Raw genomic sequence first — 22,108 nt, forward strand, 5'->3', positions numbered from 1 at the left:
AGAACTCCTGCTTAAACACAGACCCCCCCTCCCCCCAACACACACACACACACACAAACTCTGTAAACCCCCAAACACAGGAAGGTGCCGTCAGGAGATCACAGGTCGGAGGTGTGTGGGGTCAGCTCGGTCTCCTATTGGTCACCCCGATGCACACCTCCGACAGGAAGGTAGGAAGCCAGGAAGGAGGGAACGGAGGCTCGAAAAAGCGCACGACAGTGAGAGGTGGAAAGAGAGAGAGGAAAGACGGAGGAGTAGAACGAGAGAGAGAGAGAGAGAGAGAGAGAGAGAGAGAGAGAGAAGAGAGAGAGGAGAGCTGCGGCAGACCAGTAGCAGCTCAACCAGGACACGCAAGGTTTAGGGTTAGGGTGAGGGATGTTTGTCGCGTTCACACATGTATTCTCTCACACAGCACACACACACATCATTCTGACAAGCACCTTGTGGGACAGACAGCTGATATACCGTCCACGTCGAGCTCCCTCTCTCTCACACACACGCACACACATCATGTCCTGTCAGGCACCCCCACTGTGCTGTGGGTGAAACATCGAGAGTGGCGATGGCAAAAGCAAATGTCTGGGGGTGAGAGTGAGAGAGGCTACAGACTGAGCGCTCGGTACAAAGCCCATTAGCAGGGTCTATGTTGGAGTCTGTCTGTCTCTGTCTGTGTGTGTGTCAGTGAACAGAAACACTCTGGGCATAGTTGTAGGGGACCGAACATCCGTTTCCATGACAACACCAGGATCTCCTAGACAAAACTGTGTCCTTAAAGCACATTCTGTCTCAGTCTGGAACTCCCCGTGGGTGTGTGTGTGTGTGTGAGGGTGTGTGTGTGTTTGTAAGTGTGTGCTGTCTGAAAGATATTCTGATATGTGTGTAGGCTGTCTGAGGAGAAGAACAGTATTAGTGCACGTGTTAAAAGTGTGTGTATTTGTGTGCGTGTTGCTGTGTGTGTGTGTCTCACACAAGGTGAACTGCGATCACCCCGTTCTTTCCTCCTAGGGATATCCACCCATCCTGTAACCATGGAGACAGCCGGCGTCTGAAAAATCCCCTTCTCCCTTCTCCAAGACAGCCTGGTGCTAGACGAGGTTACACCCACCCACACACACGTACACCACACACACACGCCATGTACACACCACCCACACGCCACGCATCTCCCAGACAGCCGGGTGCTAGACGAGAGGTTACACCCACATGCACAGCACCTACACACACACACACACATCTACACACACAGAACAGCAATGTACAATAGTTTAGTAGTACCACATCGTAATCAGCTAAAGTTTATTTCATCGACGGATTGATCTCAGAGCCCATCCTATACATGCATCCACCATTGTGTGTTCAATAGCTCCTCTGTCTGTCATATGTACAGGCCAACTGGTTAGGATGAGGGGAGGGGTGGGGTCTGAACTGCTAATGTAGCCTACATACACTCAGGTACGAGTCTTCAGGTGGGCAACACCCGTCCAGGGACACACTTACCTGACAAATTCAGGCCCACACAGACACACACACAAACGTACCACAAGCACATTACACAGGCAGTAAGGCATGTCCACACAACTGTACAGTGAAATAGCTCCAACAGTCAGGAAACCAAGTAAGAAAAATCATACTGGTGAGGACTAGCACGCTGACGTGTCACAGCTAAAGTGCTAGAGTCCAAACACACTCTACCGCTGTTTAAAATATCATAAATTAAGGTCTGCAAGCGTGTTAGGTGTCTGTAATATGTGGTGATGATCTACTAAACTGTAGATTTGGCCCTGACACAGCAGGAACATGTAGGCTCTCTTAAACACGACATCTACTAACCTCTCGTTTTCTGGAACTGTGGCGACAGCCTAAAGAGAACTGGAACATTCTTTTAGGAATGTTTGGAGTTCCTCAGTGTAGCTGTCACACTTCTGGTTCTGGTTGTACTCAGGACTAAACTGGCACATCGTTTTGTCTTCAAACTCTTGGCGCTAAATGCTCGGAAATAACTGATAGAACTGCTCACTTCCATTCCGACAAAGCTGACCTAAAGTCAGTTCCAATGCCAAACATGGTCGTGTCAGTCACACTCAAACATCAGAGGCAGATCCCAGTTCAGAGTTAGTGATGATGTCACTCGTAAATACTTCTGATATTGGACACAGACAGCGGAGGAGATTCAGCTGAAGTCATTCAAACAGGCGACAGCATTGCAGAAGAAAAGCAACATGGCACGCATGGATTTTGAAAGAGAGAGAGAGAGAGAGAGAAAGGCATAGAATAATTGTCTTTCTTTGATCCACGCTCTGGTTCAAGCGGTTTGATTGACACAGCTGATAGTTTCCAATCACACGTTAAAACATCAGCACTTGGTACTTATAGCAACACTCCTCCGGTTCTTTCACTTAAAAAAGGCCCCACAGTTTGTCCAGTCTGGCCCAATCAGTTTATGGTTCTCCAGTTCAGACCTTCCGGCACAATCCATTTCCACACTGAAATATCGTCTGGACTGGGTAAGTGTATTCGCAGGGCTGGGACAGAGTGCCGTCTGGGACATCCAGCTCACTAGAGGGCGCTGTCTGCATCGGCGGGGAGGGGGGGCTAGCGTATGATGTTGAGGTAGCGGAGTTCCGGGTACAGGAGGTTGGCTAGCAGGGACAGCAGCTTGGCCCCGTCACTCAGACAGTGTCCTGGGTAGCGAATGAACAGGACGGCCTTCCCCACACAGTCCTCCAGGTCTGAGTACTGCTTACTGCTGGGCATGGCCTCCAACACGGCCAGGGACTGGAGGGATGGGGGGGGGAAGAGAGAGAAAGAGGGGGAGAGAGAGAGAGAGAGGGAGAGGGAGAGAGTGAGGGGGAGAGAGAGAGACACACAAAAAAGGCAGCAAATGAGAGACAGAGATAGATTCTCATTGAGGGTTAGACCAGGGCATAATATACCAGGGGCCGGTGCTGTGTGTGTGTGTGTGTACCTGTTGTGCTTTCGGGGACAGCTGGAGCTCAGCGCCGGGCTGAAGACGGAGCTGGCTCTCTGACGGGATCTGGACCGAGAGGAACGCAGCGAGGCTGCGGACCGCCACCCTGAACCTACACACACACGCACACACACACACACAGAGTTAACAGCAGACACATACACGACATCTGACCTTTGTGTGTGCGTGTGTGCGTGTGTGTGTACCTATTGGACAGAGGCGACCTGCGGCCCAGTCCGATGGCAGCCAGCAGGCCGGAGCTGAGCCTCTCCTCCCCCAGCAGGGCTAGCCTGGCCTGGAGCCTGCTGAGGCCGGGCAGGGCGGCCAGCGCCTCGCCCTGCTCTGTCTGCACCCGGAGCAGCTCCACGGACACGGTCAGGATCTTGTGCCACCACAGCATCAGCTTGGCCTCGTCCCCTGGACCACTGCACACACACACGCACACACCAGAGATGTGTGAACAAACAATCGAAACACACTCACTCTCTCACGCATGCACTCTCACGCGCATTCTCATGCCACAAACGAGCTATATACGGTAGGTATGGGATTGGGACTGCAGACCTGGGGGACACCTGATTGGTCCACGTGTTGAGCAGGCCCAGCGTCCTCCTGTCATTGGTTACAGTGTGCTCCATGTTGAGGCGCTGCAGTATGAAGGCGTAGAGGGTCAGGAAGCTGCAACCTGATTGGCTTTCGGACAGGAAGTCGTCCACCGTCAACTCGGGCACTTGCAATGAAGCCAGGATGGGACCCCAGCTAACTGGCTCCTCCTCCGCTAGGGGGAGAGAGAGAGTTAGGGAGGGAGACAGACAATGAAATAAGGACATGGTTTAACTATCCCACCAGTGTTTTGTGTCAGGATATGATGTCATACATTTGCCCCTCCTACCATGAGCGAAGTACGCCGTGATGCAGGCTTCCGTGATGCGCGTCATGTGACGCACGGATGCCAGGCAACGGCAGGAGGCCGTCAGGAGCGGCAGCACTGGGAAGCCCCTCCCCTTCCTATCCAGCCACCCAATGACACGAGCCGCCAGAGCCTCTCCTGTGGACACGCCCACCCGGTTCAGCAGAGCCAGCGAATCACAGAAGAGGTTGCAGTAGGCCATGTGCCTCTGCTCCAAACCCACCTCTGTAGAGAGAGACAGCGAGAGAGAGAGAGAGAGAGAGAGACAGAGAGAGAGAGAAAGAGAGAGAGAGAGAAGGGGGGGAGAAGAAGGCGAGAAAAAGAGAGGAGAGAAAGAGGGGCAAAAATTGTCTTACACGGCGTAAGAATACACCTAAGTACCACATAGATTTAATGGAATACACGATTGTAATAATAGTCAGATCTATTTGTGCCTTAGTGACAGGGCGGTGATCGTGATGAGCCTTGTAACTTCTGCATTCACACACTGCAATGTTCTGCCAGCTTTCCCTCCTGCCTTTGGCAGCCGCAACGGTGTTGCTTTCATCCTTGATTATATTTTCAAATTCTTCACATTTGTTTAATATCAGAGTTTGCTCGTCTTGTGTAGAATATGCTGCTCTGGCAGGCCTGTCCATGTTTGTGATTCGTCATCTGGAGCAAACACTGCCTCTTATGCAAACACACTGATAGCTAGATTGAGTGTATGTGAGTCTGCGTGTGTGTGAGTGTGTGAGCGTAAGTGTGCGAGAGTGTGTGTGTGTGTTACCTGGAGGGCTGAAGGACACGGTGTTCTCCAGCAGCAGCTCCAGCTGGGTCTCCAGGGTGCCCAGGCTGATGCTGCCCCCCTGCTCCAGAGAGACCAGGCTCTGCACACACCAGCACACACACACCCCCGCCTTCTCCGTCTCCTCCTGGGAGAGAGGGGGGAAAAGAGAGGGAGAGGCACACAGAGACAGAGGGAGAGAAACAGACCCCAAACGAGACAGATGGGGAGGGAAACGGAGAGAGAGAGAGAAAAGCCATAGAGAGAAACAGAGACATATTATACATACAATTATATTTGGAATAAAACTGTCAAAGGTAGTCAAAACGTGTTTGTGGAGGACAGCGTAGTGCTCTGTGTGACATTTACTGCATTGTTATTTGTAAGTGTGTTTACAAAACAGTTATTGCTAAAATGAAAACCGTGCTCTCTCTCACCCTTTGTGGAGTCCCATGGGGGCGTGGCTGGAGCCCGCCAGCACTGCGCAGCGATTGGAGCAGCAGCTGAGAGGCGGAGTCGGTGCTGAGGAGTAGGGAGGGAGGGTAGTGGCTGCCTACATAACCCAGAATGCCTTGGTAGGAGGACAGGTCCACCTGGTGCCAGGGCAGGGAGGCGGACTGAACCAATAGATTCAGGAGGGGGGAGTCCTGGAGGCGCAAGAAAAGGAGAGAGGAGAGATGATTAGATAGACCTGGTATAGTATATACACTGGGTAGCAGTCTACACCAATTTTAGTGGACTTGGTAGTAATGTAAACTTGGTAGTAGTGTATACTTAATAGTACCGTATACTTGGCAGTAGTGTATACTTGGCAGTAGTGTATATTTGGTAGTAGTGTAAACTTGGTAGTAATGTATACTTAATAGTACCGTATACTTGGTAGTAGTGTATACTTGGTAGTAGTGTATACTTGGTAGTAGTGTATACTTGGTAGTGTGTACTCACTGGCTGGCTGAGCAGAGGCTCCTCCTTGGTGAGGAAGACCAGCATGTAGAGCAGGTAGACCAGCATGGTGTGTGTGTCGGGGTGTGTGTGCGGGCCTGGGGGGGCCACAGGGGGGTACAGACCCCCGGGGGGCGGGGCCTGCAAGCTGTCACTCAGCACGCTGACCCAGTTGACCTCACACAGCACCTCCCCCAGGAACAGGAAGCAGCTCTTTGGACTTCCTCTCTCCACCTGCGAGAGGGGGGGGGCGGATGTGAGACCCAGAAACACACAGAAGGTCCTGCTAATAAGCCAACCTATACAACACTTCACAATGGAAAAACAAACATTTTATGTGGTGGAGTTATGGTGTGGGAAGCTTCAGAAGAGCGTTCAAAAGGCCCCAATTCGACCAATGCACAAACCAAGGTGTTCTGAGATGCATGTTGTAGTACCGCAGACCAACATAGCTACACTGCTGTAACAGGTGCAAAAGCTGTGTACCCAAACCCAAACAGTTTGTGCCTAATAACCACAGTCCCCCAACAATATCTTAACCTCTCTTCCCAGCCTCCATTCAGGCAACAGAAGAGTCAGATCTCCGACTGAACAGGTGCCCCTTAGCTGGGGGCTGGAGTTAGTGTGGGGGAGGTCAGGGGGGTCAGGGGGGGGTGAGGGGCTCACGTTGAAGAGCTGCTCCATGAGGTGGGTGTCGGGGTGGAGGTGTCTCCAGAGCAGGGGGCGGAGGTGTGCGTGGTACTGGTACAGGAGGTGCTCTGGGGTGCGTGGGGAGGTGCAGCTCTCGCAGTACTGCATGGCACATAGCCACAGAGGGCCCCTCTGGCCTGGGAGCAGGCGATCTGGAACACACACACACGGATAAATACCCCCAAAAGACACGTATGAAAATAGCCTAGTCAAACAGTTGTATGCTTTCCCCCCCACACACACACCTCTGAACTTGAAGTGAAGTGTGTCTATCAGCTGGCAGTACAGCCCCATCAGACAGGCTGCTGCACTGGCGTCTGACTCCAGCCAAGGATAACACCTGGGGTGACTGAGAGAGGGAGGGCATTTTCAGAAGCAAGTCTACAGTAAGTTGCAGTTCTGCAAGGCAGTCAGAAGGGAGGAGGCGGAGGTAGTGGAGGTGGAGGAGGGAGGAGGTAGTGTAGGGAGGAGGTAGTGGAAGGAGGAGGTCGTGGAGGTGGAGGAGGGAGGAGGTAGTGTAGGGAGGAGGTTGTGGAAGGAGGAGGTCGTGGAGGTGGAGGAGGGAGGAGGTGGAGGAGAGAAGGAGTCTACCTGGGATCTTCTGTGTCCAGGGCCAGGATCCAGGGCTTGAACAGTCTCACTATCTTACTGTGCAGCTCCTGAAGGCCTGAGAGAGAGAGAGAGAGACAGAGAGAGGTAAAGAAAAACTAGGATAAATCAAGCCGTCATATCTGATTCTAACAGTCCTGATAACTGCACTCCTGTCTAGCTGGTACCTTTGAGGACTTTGCTGCTCCCTACTGGCTCCCTGACGCAAACGCTGAACTGCAGGTCGATGAGACAGCCAATCAGATGGCCCCAGAAGGCCGCGACCTCGCTGATGTAGGGCGTCCAGGCAGAGTAGAGGCCGAAGCTGCGCAGGTCCGCCTTACTGAGACGACTGCGCAGGAAGTAGTCGCTCAGCCAATCGACGGTTTCCTCCACCTGACGCCAGCCAATAGGAGAACAGAACATGCGACAGGGCCGTGAGGGTCGCCTCCCACTTTCATATTCATCATCCTTATCATCATCCTCCTTATCATCATCATTGTTTTAGGCCTTGCTGGATAACATGGGTGCAGGGGCTCACCAGCTGGGGGGAGAGGCTGATGGGGGCTCTGCTGGGCGGGGCTGGGGGGTCGGCCGGGGGGGGCAGGGGGGCGCTGCTAGAGCGGAGGGGGGCGGAACAGCCCAGAGCACGCAGTGTCACCTTCCAACACTCTGGACTCAGCAACTGGTCTGAGCAACCTGGTGAATACACACACAATGACACATGTTCTACCCTAGGCTTCTCTACAGACTTACATGCAAGCGTGTATAGTACTGTATGCTTAAACACACACACACACACACCACACACACACACACACACGTACTGGTCATGAGCAGGCGGAGGCAGTCGCTGTAGTGGTCAGGGAAGTGATGTCGCAGCAGCAGGGTCCAGTGGCGGGTGAACAGGTGGAAGGGCGTGAGCAGCTCTGGGTCGGGCTCTCGGCCGCACACACACAGAGCCCCGTGGAGCAGCTCCAGCAGGCGGGTCCGCTCGCCAAACACCGGCTGGGCCTCGCTCAGCCACAGGGACAGGTCAAACTGGAGGGGCGGAGGACAGGGCGGGGTGGGGGTTTTATGGGAAGAGCGTTGATGTTGTGTCAGTGTTTTATGGGAATAGTGTTGAGGTTGTGTCAGTGTTTTATGGGAATAGTGTTGATGTTGTGTCAGTGTTTTGTAGGAATAGTGTTGATGTTGTGTCAGTGTTTTATAGGAACAGCGTTGATGTTGTGTGGATGCTGAGTTGCGTGCGGCGCTGACCTTGGTGAGCAGCATGAAGATGACGTCAGCACTGTCGGGGTGCAGTGACGTCACCACGTCCTGGTAGAGGGAGACAAGCTGATTGGGCGCGGCGTTGGGGGTGAAGAAGGGGGAGATGAGGGGGCACAGGCGCCTCTGGTCCAGGATGGTGCTCAGGACACGAGCACACTCTGCCTGCGTGCCCTGGATGAACACCTGCACACACACACACACACACACGTATACACATGAAAACAATGATGGATTATTCACTTGAGAAATCTTTGTATATGTGAGTGTGTGAGAGTCTGTGTGTGAGTGTGTGTGAGAGAGATGGTACCTGTCCCAGTATCTCCACACAGGAGGACAGGTACTGGCGTGTGGGGGGGTGACGGAGGGTGTCCTCACACACGAAGGAGACCACCTGGTAGAACGCTGCCACGCCCACACTCTGCACCGCGGGGGAGGGGCGGGCCTTGTACAGGTTCACCAGAGCCCTGCACACACACACACACACACATACACACACAATAACCGTTTATTCACCTGAGAAACATAAGAAATGAAATAGACATTTTTGTATTGTGTCTATGTGTATGTAAGTGGATGTGAGTGAGTGTACGGAGTGATTGTGTGTGTGTGTGTGTAATGTGTGTGTGTGAGAGCACTGACGTGATGAAGTTCTCCGTGTGCACGGCGGCCTGAGCCAGGCTCTGAGGGGGCGGAGTCATGGCCTCCGTCTGCAGCTTCTTGACGTCGCTCCGCAGAGACGTGATCTGGACCTGCACCGCCTCCTGCTTCTGCACGCACTCACACTGCACACACACACACACACACGACCAAAACACACAACACTTGTGAGGGAGTGTTTTTCGTACCGTTACAGCACTCCGTGTGTGCTTGTGTGTTTATATACCGTGACAGTAATATGCGCTGCTCCCTGACACGGCTGGCCTGCCTTGCCTCGACACTCCAGCGCCATGCTGACTTGCTCTGGTCTGTTCTTGTAGAGCAGAGGCAGACTCTCCAGCAGCTCTCCCTCCAGCGCCACCTGCTGGGCCTCCCGCGACACCGCAAACCTGCCGGCACCACGCACACACTAGGAACCACTGCACCAACCACATACTGTCTGTACCTGTGAGTTGGTGTGTGTGAGTGTGTGTATCTGTGTGTGTGTGTGTGTACCGGGCCTGGTCCTGCAGGGTGCTGAGGTCCTGCTGCAGCAGGCTGAGGGCGGCGCTGGGGCGACTCAGGCAGGAGGGGGGCACCTCGGGGACGGGGGGGCTCTGCTGCTGCTGCTCCGGAGCCCCGCGAGGGACCGGGTGCTTCTGGAGGTTCCACAGGATGCGCTCCCTCGCTGCACACACACACACACACACACACACACACACACAAAGAACACATGGTTAATAGAGAGCGATTCTCAATCAACTGAATGCAGAATGTCTATCACATGCTTGTTTTGAGATGTGAAATGGAATGAAAGTTCATCATTTGCCAGTCCACACAGTGTACCTGTACTGGTGTAGCCAGGTGAGGGTGTACCTGTACTGGTGTAGCCAGGTGAGGGCATACCTGTACAGGTGTAGCCAGGTGAGGGTGTACCTGTACTGGTGTAGCCAGGTGAGGGTGTACCTGTACTGGGGCTGGTGCAGTCAGTGAGGGCCTGTTGGCTGGTCTGGAGGGTGGGGGGTTCACTCCTGACCTTGACCCAGAGAGCCAGCACCTCCTCTGCATCGTACTGGACCCTCTCCTGGTCCACGTACTCCAGCCACAGCTCCTGACACAGCACACAGCACACACAGCACAGCAGTCTGTCAAGCCTGCCCTCAACACTGCTGCTGCACTGTAGCTGAGATGGTCTGTGAGTCTATTTGGTAGCTGAGATGAGGTGACTTTACACTATTTCTGGTAAATACAGACCGTTCCTCGACTCTGACCAGTGAAATACTGTTAGATCTATGCACTTGAAAGCCTTGATTTGTATCTTTTGTACATGCTGAATTATGTATGTGGATTTGGATAAAAGCTTGCCGAATGAATACAAAACAGCACATAGTACTGGTTAATAATACTGAACGCACTGGTAATCCAGTCTGCACACACACACACACACACACCTGGTGTCGCTGCATGACCTTGGCCAGTCTGTGGGGGTCGTACTGCTGGGGCAGAGACGGCAGGTACACTTCCTTACTCTGCAGCGTGTCGTCATCCAACCACACGGCAAACACACCAAACAACCTGGGAACGACCAATCACAGCAGGCCTGAGGAAACGCAGTGTCGGCGAGTTTGTAATAGAAGATGTGGGTGTCCAGGAAGCGGGTGCGCGTGCCGGCCGGCCCTACCTGACCAGCTCAGTGTGCAGCTGGGGGGAGGTGAGGTAGGGGGGCAGGGGGCAGCCGCCAGGGTTGTCCTCCCCCTGGCCCGGGGGGTCTGGGGAGGGGGTGTGAGCGGCTGGGGGGACCCTGAGGGCCTGGCTGGCTGCGTGGTGGAAGTCCGACACCTCCTGGAGCCTCTGCCTGAGCTCCTTCAGCAGGCTGGCCTGGGACGAGGCCTGGAAGAACCTGCGGCCGATACAGCCGGCCGCATCCAGCCTGGAGCACACACACACACACCAAACACACCCATTGAAGTCAGAGAGGAAATGACTGAGTGGGGTCATTTGGTGTGTGGATTGAAGTGTGTGTGTGTGTGTTTGTAAGGTGTGTGTGTGTGTGTGTCCTACCCATACTCGGGTCCAGGCTGTCTCAGGTAGAGCTGCAGGAACTTCTGCCACACCAGCGGGAGGATGGGGTGGTCAGGGGGCGTGGCCAGAGCCTGACACGCCCAGCGGTACACCTGCATCCTCTGCAGAGAGGGAGCGACCGGGAGCTTCAGACGCTGCTGGGCCTTCTGTCTCACACACACACACACACACACACACACACACACACACATTAGAACAACAGACACATTACAAACAGCCATGTCCCACCATAGAGAGTGTGTATGTGTGTGTGTATGTGGGTGTCTGAGTGTGTGTGTGGGTGTCTGAGTGTGTGTGTGGGTGTCTGAGTGTGTGTGTCTGAGTGTGTGTGTCTGAATGTGTGTGTGTGTGTGTCTGAGTGTGTATGTGGGTGTCTGAGTGTGTGTGTCTGAGTGTGTGTGTCTGAGTGTGTGTGTATGTGTGTGTGTGTGTGTCTGAGTGTGTGTGTCTGAGTGTGTATGTGTATGTGTCTGAGTGTGTATGTGTGTTTGTGTGTGTCTGAGTGTGTGTGTCTGAGTGTGTGTGTCTTAGTGTGTATGTGTCTGAGTGTGTGTGTGTCTGAGTGTGTGTGTCTGTGTGTGTGTGTCTGAGTGTGTGTGTGTCTGAGTGTGTGTACCTTGAGGGCCTGGTCCGGGGTGAGGCTGGTGTCTGACAGCAGCTCGTTCTCCACACAGCGCCTCAGCTGCGAGTCCTCCTCAAACAGCCCCTCCATGTTCAGCACCAGCCACGCAAACCACACCTGCACACACACACACACGCATGCGCACACACCGAGCGGGGTCAGTTCTAGAGATGGGCCAAGCTCGTTGAGAAGTTTTCGCAGGCTCAGCTGGAGTTGTTGTGAAGCAGAACAATACGACTGCTGATGAGGTGTTAAGTGGCTCTGTGAAGAAATCCCAATGTTCTAGGACGTTCTAAAGGCGAAGTCTCTGGGCTTCAACGGGACACGCCTCACCTCTCCGCTCAGTGATTGTCCCTCGACGAAAGAGGGCGTGGCGTTCCCGGAAATCCATCCAACCAGAGCGGAGAGCAGACCCCGGTCTCCATGGTAACCCAAGGCATTCTGCCAGAGGGGCAGAGAGAGGGGATGATGATCGGAGCGAGAGATAAAGATGAAGGGAGAGCAAGACTACGTCTTCAAACAGCCACTGCAACAATCCCACTGGGTATGCGGGTTTGGAAGAGATCGAGAGTGTGTGCAGTGTGTGTGTGTGTGTGCGCGTGTTCGAGTGTGTGTGTGTGTTCTGGACCTTGTGCTGCTGGTAGAGTATTTTCTGCACACACTCCTCCTGGTTGTGGGAGAACGCGGAGCGGCAGATCTGGTCCATGAGGAACAGAACCGTTCTGTCACGGTACCACAGGTTCTGCTGGGTCAGGAGCCCCACCCAGAACTCCAGAACCGCCACAGCGCCCACACGGCCCGGCCTGGAACTCTCCACCACATGGTTCTGACAGGGAACCAGACCACATGTTAGGGAGGCCAGATTTGAATAATACTCCTACTGTTATTATAACTATCGTAAACAATGCCTCTATACAGCCAATACACTATTAACTACAACCTTGATTTATGATTTTGGATTGCTGGTGAGTGTGTGTACCTGGATGAAAGCAGGTGAGTGTGTGTACCTGGATGATAGCTGGTGAGTGTGTGTACCTGGATGATAGCAGGTGAGTGTGTGTACCTGGATGATAGCAGGTGAGTGTGTGTACCTGGATGATAGCAGGTGAGTGTGTGTACCTGGTGAGTGTGTGTACCTGGATGATAGCTGGTGAGTGTGTGTACCTGGATGATAGCAGATGAGTGTGTGTACCTGGATGATAGCAGGTGAGTGTGTGTACCTGGATGATAGCAGGTGAGTGTGTGTACCTGGATGATAGCAGGTGAGTGTGTGTACCTGGATGATAGCAGGTGAGTGTGTGTACCTGGATGATAGCAGGTGAGTGTGTGTACCTGGATGATAGCAGGTGTGTGTGTGTACCTGGATGATAGCTGGTGAGTGTGTGTACCTGGATGATAGCAGATGAGTGTGTGTACCTGGATGATAGCAGGTGAGTGTGTGTACCTGGATGATAGCAGGTGAGTGTGTGTACCTGGATGATAGCTGGTGAGTGTGTGTACCTGGATGATAGCAGGTGAGTGTGTGTACCTGGATGATAGCAGGTGAGTGTGTGTACCTGGATGATAGCAGGTGAGTGTGTGTACCTGGATGATAGCTGGTGAGTGTGTGTACCTGGATGATAGCAGGTGAGTGTGTGTACCTGGATGATAGCTGGTGAGTGTGTGTACCTGGATGATAGCTGGTGAGTGTGTGTACCTGGATGATAGCTGGTGAGTGTGTGTACCTGGATGATAGCTGGTGAGTGTGTGTGTGCGGAGGATGACAGGTACCTGGATGACGCTGTTGAGCAGGCGGACGTTGTCCCCGTAGGTGGCTCCAGTGAGGAGTGGCGCCACCCTGTGGGTGACCTGCTGGGTGACGCCCTGGGGACACACACTGTCACACTGCAGGAAGAGCTGGACGCAGTCCACAAACCTGGAAGGGAGAGGGGAAGAGGAGGGGGAGAGAAGGGGAGGAGGAGGGGGGAGAGAGAGGAGAGGGGGAAGGAGAGGGGGAGGAGAGAGGAAGAGGAGGGGGAGGAGAGGGGGAAGGGGAGGGGAGGGGGAAGAGGAGGAGAGTGGAAGGAGGGAGGAGGGGGAGGAGAGGAGGGAGAAGAGGGGGAGGAGAGGAAAAGAGTGAAGGAAGGAAAGGAGGTTGGAGAAAGAGGAGAGACAGAGGATATGAAAGAACACATGTCCTGTATCTTACGGGAGTGTTGTTAGAAGTAAGTTCAGTGCAGATCCTAGCTGTGAGGGGGGGCGGGTGAGGGTAGTGTGTATTGTGTGGGGTGGAGTGTGTATGTTACTGGGTGTTGTTGAGCAGGTAGAAGCTCAGGGGGTAGGTGGGGGGCAGGATGTGGTCCAGCAGGTGAACAGCAGCCCTCAGGTGTCTGGACTGGATCAGACTCCTCAGCAGACACACTCCCTCTGAACAGAAGTGTTCCAGACTGGGACACACAGAGAGAGGAGTCACACACACACACACACACAGACACAGACACACAGACATGCACAGACACACACACACGTGCGCTCGTATGTTTGCATTCACGACGAGCAGACCTGTGTCCAACGGTGGTCATGGCGATGGTCAGGTAGCAGCCAATCGGAATGCCCCCCTTCACCGCTCGGAGAACAGAGTGCATGCTGGGAGCGTGCGTGAGCTCGGGGGAGGGGTGGGAGGCGGAGCCGGGGGCGGACCAGGCCGCCTGAGGGTTTCGAGCGTTGCTGTGGAGCTTCAGTCTTAGCAACAGTTGCCACGCCCACTGGCTGAAGGAGGCTTCGGGGGACACGCCCAGACGAAGAACACTGGCCAGGTAAGATACCTGAGAGAGAGAGAGAGTGTCAGAGATATAGTGTAGTGTGGTGCTACCTGTGTATGTGTAGGAATGTGTGTGTGGGTGGGTGTGTATTTAGGAGTGTGTGTGTCCATGAATAGGTGTTGGTGTGATACATTGTGTGTAGGAGTGTGTGAGTGTGTGTAGCAGAGAGTGGCGCTACCTGTTTGATGCCCTCAGAGATGAGGCCACTGTATGGCTTGTCTGTCAGGTATTTCTGGTAGGCCTCACACACCAGCAGAGCCACCTCACTGTGGAGGGAGGGCACCAGGGCCAGGGTCTGGGCCAGGCTCCCATCCTGGGGAACACACACACACACACACATCACTCCGAATTAGGGGTAGTGTGCCATGCTTTGTCTCTACTGTGTCTGAGTGTGTGTGTCTTTCTGGGTTACCTGGGCGTCTGAGTGTGTCTGTTACCTGTGTGTGTGTTACCTGTGTGTCTTTGTGTGTTACCTGTGTGTTACCTGTGTGTGTTACCTGTGTGTGTTACCTGTGTGTGTTACCTGTGTGTCTGTGTGTGTTACCTGTGGGTGTGTTACCTGTGTGTCTGTGTGTGTTACCTGTGTGTGTTACCTGTGTGAGTTACCTGTGTGTTACCTGTGTGTGTTACCTGTGTGTTACCTGTGTGTGTTACCTGTGTGTCTGTGTGTGTTACCTGTGTGTTACCTGTGTGTGTGTTCCCTGTGTGTCTGTGTGTGTTACCTGTGTGTGTTACCTGTGTGAGTTACCTGTGTGTTACCTGTGTGTGTTACCTGTGTGTTACCTGTGTGTGTTACCTGTGTGTCTGTGTGTGTTACCTGTGTGTTACCTGTGTGTGTGTTCCCTGTGTGTCTGTGTGTGTTACCTGTGTGTGTGTTCCCTGTGCGTAGCCCCAGTCCAGCCCCTCCAGGATGACACAGGCCAGCCTGTTCTCCACAGCAGACAGTGGGTACTGCAGTAGCCACACCCCGATCACACGCACCTCCTCCTCCAGGGGGCGCCACAGGCTCAGAGGCAGCTCCTTACACAGGTACAGCGCCACCTGACACACACACACACAGTTTGTAGACACAACTGCGGAAACATCCTGGACAAAAGGAGGTGCGGCACCAAGTGAGACCTTGGTAGGAGGGGATACTTACCATGCCTACGGAGTGGATGGTCTCTCTGAGTCTCTCAAGCAGCACCGAGATGATCAAAGGATGGGCTGTCGCTATGGCAGCCAGCAGCTCTCTGCCCACCTTGGAATAGATCTCTCTGGTGGACACACTGACATAGGACACCTGCAGACACACACACACACACCACAGGTTGAGGTGATGCATCTCTCTCCAGGTTTTTCTCTCTCTCTCTCACTTCCCATCTTTCTATTTCTCTCACTCACTCCTCATATCTTTCTCTCTTGTCTTTCACCCCCCCCCCCCCTCTTTCCCTCTCTGTACCTGGTAGATGAGGAGGGTGATGGTGGTGATGAAGGCGGGGTCCGAGTGCTGGGTGGGCGTGGCCATGTGGGCGAGCGCGGTGAGGAGAGAGATGCCGTCAGAGCTGTTCACCTCACCCAGCCAGCGCTCAAACCTCTCCTGGTGTTCTGGATCTGAAACACACACACACCTGTCAGAGTGTGGATCTTGGAGAGCCTGACAGGTGTGTGGGTGTGTACCTTTGTGTGTGTAAGTGTATGTAGGGATGTAGGGATGTGTATGGGGATCAGATGGCTGAGCGGTTAGGGAGTCGGACTATTAATCCAAAGGTTGTTGGTTCGAATCCCGGCCGTGCAAAATGACATTTTGTCCTTGGGCAAGGCACTTCACCCTACTTCCCTGGGGGGGAATGTCCCTGTACTTACTGTAAGTCGCTCTGGATAAGAGCGTCTGCTAAATAACTAAAAATGTAAATGTAAAAATGTCATTGTACCTTGGAGAGCCTGCAGAGAGCTGTGTGTGTTGTGGGCAGAGCAGAGCGTGTCCAGCCCTGCGGTCTCGGCACACTGCATGACGTAGAGCACCCTCCACAGCATGGAGCTGGACACCGTGCCATACGGCATCTCAGACATGAACAGCCAGATCCCCAGCCTGCAGGGGAACACACAGCCTGTCAGTCTGGCATACACACAGCCTGTCAGTCTGGCATACACACAGCCTGTCAGTCTGGCATACACACAGTCTGTCAGTCTGGCATACACACAGCCTGTCAGTCTGGCATACACACAGCCTGTCAGTCTGGCATACACACAGCCTGTCAGTCTGGCATACACACAGCCTGTCAGTCTGGCATACACACAGTCTGTCAGTCTGGCATACACACAGTCTGTCAGTCTGGCATACACACAGCCTGTCAGTCTGGCATACACACAGCCTGTCAGTCTGGCATACACACAGTCTGTCAGTCTGGGATGCACACAGTCTGTCAGTCTGGGATACACACAGTCTGTCAGTCTGGCATACACACAGCCTGTCAGTCTGGCATACACACAGTCTGTCATACACACAGCCTGTCAGTCTGGCATACACACAGCCTGTCAGTCTGGCATACACAGTCTGTCAGTCTGGCATACACACAGCCTGTCAGTCTGGCATACACACAGCCTGTCAGTCTGGGATACACACAGCCTGTCAGTCTGGCATACACACAGCCTGTCAGTCTGGCATACACACAGTCTGTCAGTCTGGGATGCACACAGCCTGTCAGTCTGGGATGCACAGTCTGTCAGTCTGGGATGCACACAGTCTGTCAGTCTGGGATGCACACAGCCTGTCAGTCTGGGATGCACACAGTCTGTCAGTCTGGGACGCACACAGTCTGGAGGTCTGGCATACACACAGCCTGTCAGTCTGGGATAGACACAGTCTGGAAGTCTGGCATACACACAGTCTGTTAGTCTGGGATGCACACAGTCTGGAAGTCTGGCATACACACAGTCTGTTAGTCTGGGATGCACACAGTCTGGAAGTCTGGGATGCACACAGCCTGTCAGTCTGTCATCCAAAACAGTCAGTCGGTCACATAGACAGCTTGTCAGTCCACGCTCAGCTACTTGAACTGTTTAACCTCTAGAAAATGGGGTTCGACAGGTTGACCTTTGACTCCCAGCTTGCGGGTATTCTCCCGATGGTGTTTCGGCCTGGCGGGTCTCACCTCTTGTTTCTGAGCACGTGCAGAACGGCCCGCAGGAAGAGGTGGTCGTACTCCTGCTGCAGCCTCTCCTGGGACAGAGAGTGCTTGTTTGTGTTTGTGTGTGTGGGCGGGGGTGGGGGCGGGGCAGAGCCGCTCAGGCAGACGTACTGGGCCCAGTGGTCACTGACGTAACACACCGTCATCCTGAAGAGGGGCGGGGGAGGGGGGCATAGGAATACACACGTCCTGTTTCAGACGACATCGCTTCCCACTAGAGCCGTTACAGACTGTGTGTGCATGCATGTGTGTCAGTGTGTGTGTGTGTGTGTGTGTGTGTGTGTGTGTGCACGCTGACCGAATGGTGTGTCCGATGCGTTTGACCAGCTGCCGGTAGCGGGCTCTGTTGTAGGTTCGCAGGCCGACGGCCAGGAGCTCGATCAGCGAGGAGGCCGAGGCAAACACACACATCATCTTCTGACTGGACACAGCCCGGGGCTCATACACACCTGGAGACAAGTCAAGTCAAGTTCGTTTTAGAGCACATTTTAAAAACAGCCAATGCCGACCAAAGTGCTTTACAAAATCATCAAATGTGGCAGAACGACAATACGACACGAGTGACCCTAAACTAACTCGGAAGCCAAAGAATAAAAATATGTTTTAAGACGAGACTTAAATGTCTCGGTGGTGGGGGATGACCTAATCAAAATGGAGTAGGGGCTCCAACTGAAAAGGCACGATCACCTTTTGTTTTCATCCGAGTCTGTAGAATGGCTAAACACAATGATGTGTCTGTTTGCTTGTGTCTGTGGCTTAAGTGTGTGTATGCCTCCATGTATGTGTATACTGTGTGTGTGTGTGTGCTCACCCTGCCTGCTCATGCCCAGCATGTGTGCGTAGAGCTGCTGGAAGGGGAACTGGGACAGGAAGGAGATCAGGTCCTCTTCACACAGCAACAACCAGCCGCTGTCCGGGTCTTCATCCTGCACACAAGCCCTGGTCATGCCCCTGATTCTGGAACACCTGGTCACACACACACACACACGTGCACCCGTACCTCCTCGCCCCCCTCGTCCACCAGCGTCCAGTTCCCCGAGTCGGGGCCCGAGTCGGCAGAGGTCTGGCTCTCGCAGGGCTTCATGTGGCTCAGGAACTCTGCACGGTGCCTGGGGTCAGGGGGGAAACAACAGGTCAGGGGCTAGTGAAGGGGAACTGGGGGAGCTGGGTTTAAAGAGAGGGATGAAGGGACATGCGGATAGGGTCAGGGACAGGGTCAAGGTCAGGGTCATCACGTCCTCACCTGGCAGGGGACATGAGGACGGCCAGGGCCTGCATGAAGTCCTTCACCCCAGAGGAGTTCCCTAAAACCTGGATCTACCACACACACACACACACGCCACGAGTCATGATAACTCACAATGCGTACGTCGCTTTGGGATAAAAGCGTCTGCTAAATGAATTCAAAAGTTCACAGATACGATGCAAGTGTATTCCAGCCTGAGTGGAACACAGCTCCGCTCCCTGCTGCCGCAGCACAACCAGGCCGCCTCACCTGGAGGAAGGGGGCGGCCCACTTGCCCACCCCCGCTGGGCAGCACAGCATGTGGCTGAGTAGGAAGAGGTGCTCCTCGGGTGCCCCCCGGAGAAGCACTGCCACCTGGGGACAGGGAGGGGAACTGCATTAGACGTTGGCCAAAACGGCAGCAGGGACGGAGGGGTTCAGCCGTGAGTAACCACTTTGAGTGAGGGAACGAGAGAGAGAGAGAGAGAGAGAGAGAGAGAGAGAGAGAGAGAGAGAGAGAGTGTTAGTACCAGTCTCTCTAGCCAGTTGTGGATGTCTGTCTGGAACTGGGCGTCGTCCAGGACTCTCCGCGTGAAGCTGAACAGAACACTGATGGCCTCTTTCAGGGGCTGGAGCGAGCAGGGCTGCCCCTGGGAGTCGGAGCATGCTGGAGACACACACACACACACACACTGTATAAAAACGTGTATGTGAGAGAGATACTGTGTGCGTGTTTGGTTGAGTTTTACCTTGCAGCAAGCAGTAGAGGTAGGATTCAACCTGCAGCCGCGACAGCAGGGCCGTGTAGGCGTGCAGCGCCACCTTCTGGTGGAGCAGCTCGGCACGCACCTCAAACAGCCTCTTGAGCTCCGCCAGGACGGACTCGCTGAAGTCGGCCTGCTGGAAGCGGTGGTAGCCGCACACCTTGGACTGGTCCACGCACACGCCCTGTGCAGGAGGCCGGGGAGGAGGGAACAGGACGTTACCAAACCCAACAGACCTTAACCCCCTTCTGTTCAAAGAACAAGAAGTAGAGTTTGATACCTTGGGGATGTTGTGGGAGTATTGAAAGCCCCTTAAACACACACACACACACACACACACACACACACACACACACACACACATGCACACACAACCAAATAGAAACAAAGTGAGACACACACACACACACACCTGCAGGGTGAGCTGTTCGTCGCGGAAGCTCCACAGGCGGCTCTGCGTGCTCTTGCAGTCGGAGGTGAGCGCGTGCAGCTGCGTGTGCGACTGGCTCAGCTGCCGCCGGCAGCGCCAGTAGCTCTGCAGCAGCTCCGTCAGGGCGTGGCCCTCCTGACGCGCCGCCGCGCCGAAGAGGCCCGCGCACGCCTCCGCGCCCTCCAGCCAGGCGCGCAGCCCCCCCGCCGGCTCCCACGCCCGCAGCTGCTCCAGGGAGAAGGCCTGGGGGGGGGGGGGGGGGGAAGTGGAGGACCACATATACACTGTTGAGAGCCTGAACCACATGCTGAGGTGCTGTGCTATGGAAGTTTTAACGTAGCAGTCTAAGATCAACATCCTTGTGTATTCTGGAGGGCTGTGCCCTGATAAGCCCTTTTTATGGCAAGTAAACACAGGAGGTGATTCATATTGGAGTGTGTATACTGTGTTTTGGACCGGACGGTGGGTGGGTACCTGTGTCTCGGGGGGTAGCTGGGGCAGCTCTGGGTACAGTCTGGTTCTGGGCACCTCTGGTGCTGACAGCTCCATGGGCTGCAGACTCGGGGGAGAGGACTCCTGCTCTGCTAACGCCAGCACGGCCGGCCCCCTCGTCCTGCAGGCCCACTGGGTCTCCTCGCGGAGCTGCATCCCGGGGCTCTCCTCCAGCGAGGGAAGGGAGGGGTAGAGGGCTGGGGCGCTGGGGGCTGGGGCTTTCTCCAGGGCCAGGGAGCCTCTCATCACCTCGGGAGTCTCCAGGGCAACCGTCAGCTCGGACGGCTGGTCGGCTGTCCGTGGTAACTCCGGCGACAACGCCAACAACGACTGAAATGTCTGTGGCAAGGTGGATGGGGACAGCGAGCGTGAGGAGGGAACTAGGGGTGCCTGTGAGGCCCGAGGGAGAGGCGGGGCTGTGGATGAGGCTGCCTGTGAGGCAGGCTCTGTGAGGGGGGCCTGCTCCTCCTCCGCGCCCCCGGAGCCCCCATAAGGCAGGCTGAGGGGGACGTCTGCAAACTCAGCGTCCGGAGGCGCCGTCGGAGCGGGAGGCTCCTCAGCACACACTGCAGGGGGAGCTGTGGCCCCTCCCTCCTCCTCCTGCTGCCTCGGCTTCCTGCCCTGGAGAAAGGAACCAACACACCATCAATAGGGGGTACTGTAAGCCCTCTGAACCACCCAGCAGGCCTCCAAAGACCTAAGGCAGAGCATGCTGTGTGATCTACAGCACAAGGCGAGGGAGTTGCTCTGATGTTGTGCACTGTTCACTGAACTATAATCTCTGGAAAATGCTCATGTCGGCATGTGCACTTCCCGGTTGATCAAACCGACAGACCGTCACGTGCTTTTACGAATTTGTGTGTTTACCTGTTGCCTTGAGCTGCCTTTCGTCTTCTTTGGTCTTACAGCCTCCATTTCTGGTCCGCGATTCTATCCTTCCCTTCACAGTCTTCAGATGACGTTCACTGTGAAGAGCTGGTCAGTGGTCAGAGGTAGACAATTAACTAGAGTAGACTTATCCAAGACTAAGTGGCGTGATTATGTCCTTATCTTTCCTTTCGCTGGGTGTCATTTGCCAACGCGGTGTTGTGCCAGAACATACAGCAACTATTTGGATCCGTTGATTTAGGCAGTGGAATGGAGAAACTCACATTGTGCTTCTTTTCAAGATTCTATAGAATTATAGTAGAACACTACTTCAGTCAGCTGCTAATGTAGCTGCTAACGCACATTCTATTCGCTGACTGGGTACAGAGTTGACAAGGCGAGGTAGCTTGTTATGCTACCTAGCTTTATACAGCAGTTGGGACAAAAGCCTTCGGGACAAAATGAAACGAAACTCATCTTTCCCCTTACCTCGACGATGAAAACAAACGAGCCATGACGACAACTGCTAGCTAGAAAGCTAACTTGCTGCCTGTGTCAACAAGTCATATCCTCACGTTGTAATATCGACTTACCTTCACAGCAATGTAAGATTTCATCTATCCAACTGACATTCGGGAACACAACATCGCTCATATCAGCTGTCACATTTGTTTTGTTATTCCAGGAACTCTGTTATCGCAATATTTGGTCACATGACAGCTCCACCTCTCTAAGGAACACGAAAGGGGTCAAAATGCACCGAGGTACACTCCGCGGCTGTAAAGCCTAGTTCCTAGTCAAAACATCGATAGAAACAAGAAAACGTGTTCTCCTTTGTAATTTTTGAATCAATATGCAAATGTTATGGGCGACTTCTATCTTG

The 22,108-nt window shown here is 54.1% G+C and overlaps 1 protein-coding gene across 1 annotated transcript; it reads right to left on the reverse strand.

Annotated features, from left to right (window-relative positions):
* Nucleotides 1–1,264: 1,264 nt before the first annotated feature.
* Nucleotides 1,265–21,946, reverse strand: epg5 (ectopic P-granules autophagy protein 5 homolog (C. elegans)). Its single transcript, XM_047015742.1, has 46 exons — nucleotides 21,819–21,946; nucleotides 21,226–21,333; nucleotides 20,341–20,979; nucleotides 19,849–20,109; nucleotides 19,422–19,620; nucleotides 19,203–19,339; nucleotides 18,943–19,047; nucleotides 18,691–18,764; nucleotides 18,448–18,556; nucleotides 18,259–18,373; nucleotides 17,746–17,896; nucleotides 17,412–17,594; nucleotides 16,191–16,348; nucleotides 15,719–15,870; nucleotides 15,419–15,559; nucleotides 15,142–15,318; nucleotides 14,456–14,590; nucleotides 14,018–14,280; nucleotides 13,762–13,902; nucleotides 13,247–13,391; nucleotides 12,105–12,302; nucleotides 11,810–11,917; nucleotides 11,471–11,593; nucleotides 10,834–11,000; nucleotides 10,454–10,702; nucleotides 10,224–10,347; nucleotides 9,739–9,883; nucleotides 9,289–9,460; nucleotides 9,020–9,182; nucleotides 8,776–8,918; nucleotides 8,444–8,600; nucleotides 8,125–8,319; nucleotides 7,692–7,905; nucleotides 7,406–7,563; nucleotides 7,053–7,260; nucleotides 6,868–6,943; nucleotides 6,522–6,625; nucleotides 6,253–6,428; nucleotides 5,590–5,820; nucleotides 5,082–5,291; nucleotides 4,648–4,792; nucleotides 3,861–4,103; nucleotides 3,533–3,746; nucleotides 3,175–3,393; nucleotides 2,966–3,080; nucleotides 1,265–2,775 (listed from the first exon to the last, which is right to left on the reverse strand). Exons 2-46 carry the CDS (start codon nucleotides 21,271–21,273, stop codon nucleotides 2,593–2,595), a joined length of 7,773 nt encoding a protein of 2,590 aa, XP_046871698.1. The 5' UTR covers nucleotides 21,274–21,333; nucleotides 21,819–21,946; the 3' UTR covers nucleotides 1,265–2,592.
* Between the last annotated feature and the right edge of the window lie 162 nt (nucleotides 21,947–22,108).

The sequence above is a fragment of the Hypomesus transpacificus genome, unplaced genomic scaffold (assembly GCF_021917145.1).
Source record: "Hypomesus transpacificus isolate Combined female unplaced genomic scaffold, fHypTra1 scaffold_31, whole genome shotgun sequence".
Classification (NCBI taxonomy): domain Eukaryota; kingdom Metazoa; phylum Chordata; class Actinopteri; order Osmeriformes; family Osmeridae; genus Hypomesus; species Hypomesus transpacificus.

What these genes read in the sequence shown, in the direction of transcription:
- epg5 (XM_047015742.1), bottom strand. Translation starts at nt 21,273, where the DNA reads ATGGAGGCTGTAAGACCAAAGAAGACGAAAGGCAGCTCAAGGCAACAG. An exon ending in TCTTCATGCTGCTCACCAAG is followed by an intron (nt 7,906 to 8,124) that starts GTCAGCGCCGCA and finishes CCGCCCCTCCAG; the next exon opens with TTTGACCTGTCCCTGTGGCT. An exon ending in CGTGTCCTTCAGCCCTCCAG is followed by an intron (nt 4,104 to 4,647) that starts GTAACACACACA and finishes CTCTCTCTACAG; the next exon opens with AGGTGGGTTTGGAGCAGAGG.